Source organism: Hemibagrus wyckioides, linkage group LG09 (assembly GCF_019097595.1).
Source record: "Hemibagrus wyckioides isolate EC202008001 linkage group LG09, SWU_Hwy_1.0, whole genome shotgun sequence".
NCBI lineage: Eukaryota > Metazoa > Chordata > Actinopteri > Siluriformes > Bagridae > Hemibagrus > Hemibagrus wyckioides.
In genome coordinates, this window is record NC_080718.1 from 8,425,316 (window position 1) to 8,437,310 (window position 11,995).

At 38.0% G+C, this 11,995-nt stretch overlaps 1 protein-coding gene across 1 annotated transcript; it reads left to right on the plus strand.

Moving 5' to 3' along the window:
• Positions 1-1,278: 1,278 nt before the first annotated feature.
• LOC131359093 (uncharacterized) lies at positions 1,279-4,579 on the plus strand. Its single transcript, XM_058398669.1, has 2 exons — positions 1,279-1,475; positions 2,286-4,579. Exon 2 carries the CDS (start codon positions 2,629-2,631, stop codon positions 3,250-3,252), a length of 624 nt encoding a protein of 207 aa, XP_058254652.1. The 5' UTR covers positions 1,279-1,475; positions 2,286-2,628; the 3' UTR covers positions 3,253-4,579.
• The last annotated feature ends 7,416 nt before the right edge of the window (positions 4,580-11,995 follow it).

Genomic DNA, 11,995 nt, shown 5'->3' on the forward strand with positions numbered 1-11,995 from the left:
CTCTCCCTCTAAACTATATTACTATATCAGGTTATATATACAGCTCTGGAAAAAAAATAAGAGATCACTGCAAAATAATCAGTTTCTTATGTTTTTTTTTATTACAGGTGCATACAGGGGCGTATCTAGGATTTGAAAACATAAGGGGCTGAGCCCAAAACATCCAGGGCTAATTGAGGAGAGGGGGTAAGCAAGAATAACACGTTTTGTAAGGGCATTTTTACGTAATATTGTTTAATAATAAACACAAATGAACACAAACAGTATGCAACTTTAGAAAATTTAATTCAATCTTTTTTCTGACTCCTCCCATCATTTCAGAATATTGCTACTAAAAAAGGAGTTCATTAAATTTATTACATTTTCTCTCACACAGGTATGCCATGCAATATTATCTCTTTTACTGCTTGCGTGTGAAGCTGTGCTGTGCAGATCCTTTATTATTACTATTATTTTACAATAATCTATATTATACATGCACCTATTATTTCATTCCTGATTTATGCTGGCACTACTGTATGAATTATTCTTTGTTTATTTTTTTTATTTTTTACAGCTTCTCTTCTCTTATCGTTCTCTCATCTCTCATTCTCTCAGCTATCTTACTGCTTGTATCTTGTCTACTTCATGCTCTTGATGACTTTTCTATACTATTTTTTTGAGGGTGGAATCATCAGAGTATCTCTGAGCCTTGAGCAAAACGGTCAATTATCATACTAGTATTTCTAGTGCTGAGAATTCCTTTATCAATAAACAGAACAGCCGAATGATAGTCTGGTCACCTAAGTCATGTCTGTATTTTAACTTAAATACTGCATTAGTTGAATAATAGAAAGTCATGAGGTTCAGACTGTAATGTCTTAGTACTTTAACATTTTAGATTTTATTTAGATCTATCTTTAGGATAATTTAATTTAAGGCATTTGTTCGTCTTGGGTATGGAATAATATTCAAAATGGTCCTATATGTCAGGGGTTTTCAGAATCAGAGACAGTGGGCCTCCTTTTTGACACAACATACATTTGTTAGCCGACTTTTATCAACTGTGTTAACATTAAATATTAGAAGTTAGACTTTTACCTGAATAATAAGATTGTTGTGTTTTCTGACATTTTTATTGCTGTCCCGTTTAAGCGCTGTAAGGTATTTGTCACGTGGTGTGAAAGCGGCGCCGCGCAGACCGACGGGTGTAGGACATTAAAGTATCGCGAGAGCAGTTCTAGAGCATATTCGAGTGCACACTCTCGCGGTATTTTGGCGAGAGCGTGTGTGTGTGTGTGTGTGTGCGCGCGCGCGCGCGCGAAAGAGAGAGAGATGTCAGTGAAAATCGTGTACAGTAAACGGCAACAGTGCTCTAATAAAACGATGAACATTTCATTAATTCCTCTACACTCCTGTGGAAAATTCGGGATAAAACATTCGGGGCTCGAGCCCCGAATGAATAGCCCTAGCGACGCCCCTGGGTGCATATATTGGTGAGATGAACAGTTTTGATTCATTTTTTTGTGAACTGCTGACAATATTTCTCTTAAATTCATAATATAACTATTGTTATTTAGAGTGTATATTTAAAGGAAATGACAACACATCAAAATAACCCAAGATCATTCAGTATTTGCAGAGCTTTAATAACTCGAATAAAACAAAATGCAAATAATTTGTAAACAAATTGTGTTAATGCTTTGGCTAAATAACATTAAGAAATCAGTATTTGGTGGAATAACCCCGATTTGCGTGCGTTTTGGCTCCATGCTCTCCACCAGTTTTTCACATTGCTGTTGGGTAACTTTATACCACTCTTTTTGCAAAAAAGCAAAGAGCTCAGCTTAGCTTGATGGTTTGTGACCATCCATCTTCCTCTTGAGGACATTCCAGAGGTTTTCAGTAGGGTTCAAATCTGGAGATTGGGCAGTGGCCGCTTTTTTTTCCAGAGCTGTGTATATATAGAGTCACCCAGAAAAATGTATACACATTTCAGGAAAAGAAAAATTTGTATAAATATTTTAATACTTAATTAATTATTACTAAATTTATTGCTATATGTTATATATTGATATATATGATGAATTGTATATATATTTTATAAATTGTATAAATCTCCCAGGAGGAGTATTTCAAATTCCATTGGGTGTGTTTTGCAAACAACTCAAAAAAACAGACTTCGTGTGGTTTAGACCCCAAGACATGCAGCACAAAAGTTGTTAAGCTCATTGAGATCTAAATGTGTAATGGATTTTACATGTATACGTGTAAGTGCCTATGAGCTATGCAACAAATTCTTCCAGGGGGCGCTGTGAAGGCCGTGTGCCACTCCCAGAGGCCAGCCACACTGACCTCCTAATGGGTGAACCAGAAAGACTGTGGGCACAAGCAATTATAGGGGAATTACCAAAAGGACAAAAGTAAGAGTTTGGGTCTATTGAAACAGATGACAGCAATGTTCATTGATGTTAAAAAGAAAACTGACTCTCCCTCTAAACTATATCACTATAGCAGTTATTATTCTATAAAAATTTTGAACATTAAGCCATATTAAAAAAATAAAGGGGAAAGAGCATGGTAATTGGCTTCATCTAGTGGACATGGTTTAGTACTGCAAGGAGGGAGGGACAGGAGGCGTACAGAAAAATGATACAGGACTTCGTTGCATGGTGTGACTTTAACCATCTGCACCTCAACACCACAAAGACCAGGGACATGGTGGGGGACTTCAGGAGGCCCAGGCCTCAACCTGAGCCTGTGACTATCAATGGTGACTGTGTGGAGTTTGTCAAGACCTACAAATACCTTGGAGTACAGCTGGATGATAAAACGGACTGGACTGCCAACACAGATGCTCTGTGCAGGAAAGGAAGGCTCTGTACTTCTGTACAGCCGGCTCTGTACTTCCTAAGAAGGCTGGCTTCCTTTAACATCTGCAAAAAGCTGCTGCAGATGTTCTATCAGACTGTTGTGGCGAGTGCCTTCTTTTATGCGGCAGTGTGCTGGGGAGGCAGCATCAAGAAGAAGGTTGCCTCACGTCTGGACAAGCTGGTGAGGAAGGTGAGCTCGATTGTGGGCTCAGAACTGGACAGCCTGATATCAGTGGCAGCGAGACGGGCGCTGAGCAGGCTCCTGTCCATCATGGACAAGCCACTTCATCCACTGTACAGCGTCATCTCCAGACAGAGGAGCAGCTTCAGTGACAGGTTGCTGTCACTGCCCTGCTCCACTGACAGACTGAGGAGGTCGTTCCTCCCCCATGGCATGTGACTCTTTAATTCCACTCAGGGTGGGAAAAGTCAGTGCTGACACTACTCTCTGTCCTGAAAAGTCAGTGCTGACACTACTCTCTGTCCTGGACTGTACAACAAACTACACACTATGCAAAATACACCCCGGTTTGCACAGAACTCTCCAATACACTGAGATTTGCAGAGGACTCAAACACGCAGTTTTTGCACATCACCTCACTAGGACTGTACATTTAAACTCTTGTTTTTTGCACATTACTTATCTTGTATTTCTTAAATCTCTGTATTTATTCCTTAAATCTCTGTATTTAGTATTTTTTGCTATATTTTGTTAATTGTGTTATATTTTATTTGTTATATTTTTTGCCATGTTTTGTACCCTTAAATTCAGGTATGTAGTATTTTTTTTTAGAAGTTTATCTATTACCTGTGCTTGTGGATACTGCTGGAAGCTGTAAATTTCCCTTTGGGATGGATAAAGTATCTATCTGTCTGTCTGTCTGTCTGGCTATCTATCCACTCTTAAGTTTATAAGAAAATTTGTCTTCTTCTATTATCCTTATTTAAATCCTCACCATAGCAACATCATTCAAAGTATCACAAATTCCTTCACAGTTTCACATCAGCTATGTCTTGACATTATTCTGACTGATTTTGAACCAAATCACGTGAAAGTAAGGGACAAAACATTAGAGATTTCTAAAAGTGACACACACAAAAGTGACTTAACATAAATTTGAGGTTTGATGTACATCACTCAATGTACACAGAAGTTATTAGCCACTTTCTGTTTCCTTTTATTCGCCATAAGTTTAAGGGCTCCTCACGGCTGCAACGTTTGAGATATCAAGGATAGCTTCGCAATTTTAGATCCTCAATGTCTTCAGATCATATTGGACCCTGTGTGGTCAAAATCATATAAATCCCCTAGGAGGAGTATATCAAATTCCACTGGGTGCGTTTTTTGAACATCCCAAAATAACTGACTTCCTGTTAAGCAGATCCCATGACAGGTGGATGAATGTCATTTAGCTCAATGAGATCTGTCTCATGTCTCATGCATATATGTGCAAGTGAATATGAGCTCTGCAGCTAGATTTCTGACAAAGTTCCAGGGGGCGCTGTGAAAGCCCTGTGCCACGCCCGGGGACCAGCCACACTGTCCTTTCTCATAAACATTTGCACTCTCTATGTAAAATATTTTGGAACATTAGGCCTTTCCACTAATAAAATATGAGAACATTAATTTTCTTCTATTATGTTCTTATGTAAATCATTGCCATAGTAACACGATTCAAGGTATCAAAAATTCCTTTACAGCTATTATTCTGACTGATTTTGAACCAAAAGGGACAAAATATTAGAGATTTCAAAAAGTGACACACTTCCTGCTGCCAGTTGGTGGCACTGTGACAGAGACTCATAGTTGTTATATCCATGTGATCAGCTTTCTACTCTTAGCATAATCCTAAGGTTTCATGTAGATCACTTAATGTACACAGACATTATTAGCCACTTCCTGTTTTCTTTTATTCGCCATAAGTTTAAGTGCTCCTCACGGATGAACCGTTTGAGATATAAAAAATCCCTTCACAATTTTGCATCAATGACATGCAGCAGAAAAGTTGTTCAGCTCAATGAGATCTAAGTGTGTACCGGTTTTACATGTATACATTCAAGTGTGTATCAGCTATGCAGCAAGATTTTCCAGGGGGCGCTGTGACAGGTGTGTGCCACGCCTAGGGGCGAGCCACACTGAACTCCTAATGGACACAGACTCCAACCTGTCTGCTGATTTTCATGAGTTTTTGAGCATGTTAAGACCCCCAAAAGAGCCTGGATGATTGAAAAAAAAAATTAAATAAATAAATTTAAAAAAAATCCTTAGAAGAACAAGAGGGCCCTCCACATTACTAGTGCTTGGGCCCTAAAAATAACAATCCTTAGAAGAATAAGAGGTCCCTGCGCACTACTAGTGCTTGGGCCCTAATAAGAAGAAGAATAACAATAGTGATCACTGAATAATAAATAACCAAACAAAAATAACACTGTAATGCACAACAGGGTAAGCAAGTCACAATCTAAACATGGATCTAGTGCCAGTCATCCTTTAAAGCTACAGTCTGAATAAAATTCTCTTATATGTCTAAATCTCTATGATTTCCAATTAAATTTTGCTAACATTTTTTCATATGACACATTCTCAATCATAAATTCAATCCACATTTTAACTATAGGGCACTGAATATATTTCCAAAATCTAAGTATCAGATGTACTGCTGTGACTACACCCACCGTAATAAGAGAAAACTCATTTAATCTGTAGAATCAACGATTTATCTCCCAACAGACATATCCTGGGTGATAGTGGAATGTCAAATCCCAAACATCTTCCTAGATATTTTAACACAGCTCTCCAAAAAGGCTGAATCTTTGAACATTGCCAAAGAGTATGAACGTCAACGACATCTCATGCTGTTCACGAGTCAACTTATTGTCTGCTGAGGCATGGCATTCCACTCTTCTTGAAGGGTGGCCCTCAGGTCACTGAGGTTCTGGGGTGCAGGGTTACGAGCCTCTACACAGCAACTCAGCTGATCCCATAGGTTTTCAATGAGATTGAGGCAGACCTCAAACTATGGGATCAGCTGAGTCGCTGTGAAAGTGTAGGCCACTCCATTTGAGGTACCCCAGCCTCCAGCAGCCATTCCCTAATGATGCGACTTCGATGAGCTGGAGCATTGTTGTTCATGAAGATGAAATTAGGTCTGTGTTGTTCATGCAGGGACACAATGACTGGATTATGTTATTCAGGTAGTATTGTACCATTCACAAGATGTAGGGCAGTTCTGTATTGAGTAGACACACCTGCCCAGACTGTAACACCACCACAACAGTGGCTGATGCATAGCACTTTCCTTGACGTCTCCAACATCTTTGGCGGCCATCATTTCTGCTCATGAATCGACTTTCATCAGAGAACAGCACTGAGGCCCACTGGTCCCTCGTCCAGCGTAAATGCTCCCTGGCCTGACGCCTGTGTCTGGTGGTGTGGTCAGGTACCCTTGCAGGTCGTCTAGCACGCAGACCACGCTGATGTAAACAGTTTCGAATAGTCTGACATGACACTTGGGTGCCTCTTACCTCCCTTAAATGTGCCTGGAGTTGAGTGGCATTCATCATCTGGTTCCGCAGGGCACTGTTCACAATGAAGCGGTCATCAACATGGGATGTGGCCAAAGGACATCCACTTCTATGTCTTTCTGTGACTCTTCCAGTCTCTCTGTATCTCTCTCTCGCAACCTGCTGATGATGAGGTGAGGTACTGTTGATCAGTTGTTAGGTGTGGTCTTGGTCTAATGATGTGAAAATGTAAACAGCATGATGAAGAGGACTGTTTAAATACCAATTCTAACTGAACCAGAAAATGTATTGGTCGATTCAAGGATCAAACACCAGTTGTGAATTTTGCCATTAAGCATATTGTTAGAGAACAGCAAGTTATGCAAAAAGTACTGAAACTCTGAACAGTTGGACATGTGCATTCAAAAGTGTAGAGAAGGTCAAATTAAGTTCACCTGTAAAGGTTATAGTGCATTTTAGGTGCATCCTGAAATTTTACCCGAAAGCCGATTATACTTAACTTTTTGTGAGCAGTGTATGTACCAGTTTCTTCTTTACATTTCCAGCATTTATAAAGTTGAACTGGTGTGAAATAATACTTAATAATAATAATAATAATAATATGTAATACCTTATATTGAATAAATTTGCCTCTTGCTTATTTCATATACATTCCACTGTACAAAATTCTGTCCCAAGTCTTTATCAATGTCACTATAAATGTCTATCTGCCAAATCAGTCTTAGGTTTTCACAGTTATTGTCATCAATCTTTAAACAGAGTTGACAAAATTTAGATGCTTTTTGAAGGTGCCTTGGTAATTCATAGAAATTTTCTAAAACATTTTTATTTTGTTCCATGGGAACCTTCACCTCCAAGCAGTGTCTCATTTGTAAATATTTCCAGAAATAATTGTGGCCTTCTAGCTGAATTTTTTCTTTCAAATTATCAGTACGTACGTATTCCGCTTCTAAACAACTGTCCCCAAAACAAGGGCTTTTTTTCCTACTTTAACATATGGATCATTCCATACTGAAGAGTAATGAAACACCAGTGAGAAATCTGACACTTTTTGTGGACAGTTTTCCAAACCTCTTTAGAATGAAGCAATATTGGGTTGGTCATATAATGTTGTAAGTCTAGGTTTTGTGAAAAAAGCCTCTATTGGCTGAAAAGTGGAAATAAGTTGTTGTTCTATTAATACCCAATCTAAATCTAAATCCTCATTCCCCCAGTGCCTAGGTTGGATTAGACATTTCAAATGCTACTTTATAGAGCTCTACTTTAGGCAAACATAATTTATTAAGCCCAATCCTAGGTATTTTACCTTCCCATAAAAATCCTTAACCATAGCAATTATATTGTTTATACAGTATATCTGAGGAGGCCATTCCTGATACGTAATTAAACTGTGGCACTACCACCATCTTTATTATATTAATCTTTACCCATGAAGTTAACGTAAGTTTTTTCCAACTATCTAATTTTGCCTGCATTCAAGTACAACACATTCTCTAAATTAGGGCTTAAGTGGATACCCAAATATATAATTCCTTTATTCATCTATTAGAATTTAAATGTGCTAACTGAGAAAGAAAAGCATGCTCCTGATACTGGCATAGCCTCTGACTTATGCCAGTTGATTTTATATCCTGAATAAGATTCATTTACATCAAAAAGTACTGGTAAGGAACATGCTGGGTCTTTAACTAAAAGCAATATGCCATCGGCATATAAAAGTAATTTGTGTTCTCTTTCCCCTGCAAATACACCTTTAATTCTTAGGTCTTCTCTAATCATTGAAGCAAGTGGTTCTAAAACTAATATAAGAAGTAGTGGACTGAGAGGGCAGCCTTGACAGGTAGACATAGATCAATTAAAAAAGATGATGGAGTTATTTTTGCTGCTTTAGGATTGGAGTAAAGAATTTTAACCCACTTCACAAAACCTGAACCAAAACCATATTTCTCAAAGGCTGCAAACAGAAACCCCCACTTCACCCTATCAAAGGCTTTTTCCGCATCGAGCGATAAAGCAGCGATGGGGTCTAGATTAGAATGATTCATCCACATAAGATGCAATAGCCTCCCTATTTTTAATAAAGCCCACCTGATCTTTATATATGATTTTAGGTAAAATACCTTCTAACCTTGAGGCTAGTAATTTTGTTAACACTTTGAAGTCAACATTTAATAAACTTATCGGACGGTAATTAGCAGGATCTATCGTATCTCTTCCTGGTTTTCCTATGAGAGTTATTAAAGCTTCATTAAAACTGTCAGGCAGCATATTATCCTCAAGTACTTCTGAATATACCTCCATTAATATTGGGATCAACTCATCAACAAATTCTTTTGTAATATTCTACTGGGAATCTGTCAGAGCCTGGTAATTTTCCAGATTTTAAAGACATTATGATCGTTCTGACCTCTTCTTGTATTATTGGTGCATCTAGTAAGTTCCGTTCATCAGGGCATAAAGTGGGCAACATAACATTGGCTAAAAAGTCTTTTAACTCTTCCTGACTATAGATGGATTCTGATATAATTTGGAATAAAACTGGTTGAAAACCCTATTCATGTCTTTATCTGAGGTAAGCACCTTATTTCCCTATTTAATTGCAGGTATGTTGTGAGATGCATCATATTGGTTTATCTGTCAAGCTAGAAATTTCCCAGCTTTTTCCTTGCTTTCATAATACTTGCTCTTCAATCTAAGTAATGCATATTCTGCTTTTTTATTAAAGAATTCTTTTTCTAAATCACTAATTTGTTTTTCTAAATGTTTCACAATTTCAACACATTCTTTTTTCTTTCTACTGGCATAAGCAATGCATTTTCCCCTGATATATGCTTTAGAGGCATCCCATACTGTTGCTAATCTTGGAGTTGGCCCAATTATAAGTTCAAAAAGCATGTCATCCTGTATGTCCTCCTGTAATGAATTTACAAAGACCTTATCCTACAACTTAAAAGTATTTACTCTCCACCTCCCTCTTTTCTTATAAATAATCTTAATTTCTAATTGTAACTCTACCTGTGCATGATCTGTAAATGATATTACTCCAATAATACAGTTGGCAACAGAATTAATTAACAAGTTAAAATCAGAGATCAGAAAAATTCTCGAAAAGGACGTTTTAAGAAGAATTTGTAATCCCTTTCTCGTGGGTTAACCAGTCTCCAAATACCTGTTAGTTCATTGTCATCTTTTAGAGCATGAATAGCAGCCCTGTCTGTGGGGCTAGGTCTGATGTTGTTTTGACTTCTGTCTAGGATGCTATACATAGTCTGATTAAAGTCACCTCCAAGTATAACATATCCCTCAAGGTTGGCCAATATTTTGCTTACCTCATGAAAGAATTCAGGCTCCTCCTTATTTTGTTCATATATATTACACAGCACTTTGTCTTCATGTTGACTCATTAATACAAAATGTATTTCTTTTCTCTCTAGAATGACTACTCCACTCCTCTTGCTTGATACTGAATTATGAAAAACATGTCTGACCCAGCCACATCTCAGCCATTTATATTCCAAGTTATAATATTTACAACTTGTTGCACCTGTTGTGCTCCAAAGCAAGTTCCTTGTTGTGCTCCAAATGGAAAGAAAAACAACCCTTTAACTTAAACTTATATCCACAGTCATTTCTGATGGAAGTTTGACTGCTGGTTTTCTAACATTTTTGTGAACAATAGAACCTTGAAAAACATACATAAAATGCAAATAAAAAAGAAAAATATAAACTCAAAACACTGCCCTTAAGGGGCAGCAATCCCACTATGGGTGATACATTTTGGGTGATACATTTTGGTCCATGATGCTTGTAGTCAGCGCACACTCCCTAACTTCGGAAGACAGACCCCAAAGGTTTCCTGGACCCACCTTCTGAACCATGTATCATAATGCATATTCGACTTACATATTTCCAGTGATTTACTCATTACCATTTTGCAGTTGGATGTGCTCTTTAAATATCTTTCCACTTCCATGTGATGCATGAAACTCTGCTATTTCCTCTTCCAAGTAAACCTAAGTGTCGCTGGATGAGCCAGGGTATGTTGAACCTTGCGGTCCCAGAGTAACTTCTTCGCTGCAGAGAATTTATTCCTCATCATTGATCTCTCTCTTGACATGTCCTCAAAAAAGGAAACCGTGCTTTCCTCCCATTTTATTCCCTTGATCTTTTTTGCTTCAGCTAGGACTCTCTCCCTCACTGTATATCACAGAATTTTCACCAACATGACCCGGGGAGGTTCCAGTGACTGCGCTCTATCTCGAACTCCGGTCCCATCAACCCGAACCCCTCTGACAGGATCTTTAGTACATACTCGTTCATTTTGTAGCCTGCTTCTTTCTCCTCTTTAAGGCCAGTTATTTTAATGTTATTCTGTCTGCTGTGATTTTCCAAATCCTTGGTTTTATTCCAGCACTCATCCACAAGTTTCACCATCCTCTCGCTGTCACCAATTGAGTTCGGTGAGAACTGACCGGGCATGCTCTTCTCCCAAACAAACAATGCAAAGAGTGTGTGTGTCATCCTCTGTGATAAAACAGGGGCACAGATGCACACAACTCTTAAAATTTTTGCTCGCCATTATATCTTTTTTTTTTTCTCAGGCTCAGTCGTCTCAGGCTTGCTCACTAGGGATAATTTTGTCTAAACATCTAAGACTGTTTGCATGTTATTCCTATTCCTTTGTAGGCATGTTATTCCTATCTTCTGTCAAGCTGCTTTGAGACAATGTTCATTGTTTAAAGTGCTATAAATAAAATTGAATTGAATTAAATTTTCCTAGTCTTTTAAATTATTAAATTAAATAGAGCTGTAGGGTGGAGACGAAACCCCCAAATCAAGGGTAGCATGTCAAGTAGGCTTCAGTGTTTGGGTCATTGTAGCACAGGTTTTGGGGTTTTACCAGCCATGATAAGATGTCCAGGCTGTGAAAAAAGCACACACAAAACACAATGGGGTGAATATGCTGAAAAAGGTAGTCTTAATTGCACTGTAAAATAACAATTAACACGAAATCTGTGGGAGTCTCTAATCATATGTGTTTCTCCATTCGCTGCTTAGCAGTGCCCCCTGAAAGTATTTGTAGCACCCCAGGTGACCCATGATTGCTAAAAAAGTGTACCAAGTTTGGTATCATTCCAACAAAGCACTCCTGAAATATGACTCACTTCCTATTGTGGTGTCACTTCCTATTGTGGTGTCACTTCCTATTGTGACAAAAATGTAATGTGATTTGGCGGCACTACAGGGATTAATGGATTGACTCCAAATTTGGTGTGTGGATACATTGGACCATGCTTTTTGAGGGTACCAGATTCCACCAACAGCTCCTATGATTTGCCATAGAAAACCTTTGAAAAAACAATAATACCAGGGTGCCCAAAAAATGAAATGACTTTGCAGTGGAATTTCACTGGACGACAACAGCCACATCGTTTGCCCTAGTAAAATTATTCAGTGTTGGCATCTAGTAGTTTTAAAGTCATTCTTCTTCTTCTTCTTCTTCTTCTTCTTCTTCTTATTATTATTATTATTATTATTATTATTATTATTATTACTACTATTACTATTTAAAATAAATAAATACATTAATTATTATTAATAATAATAACAATAATAAT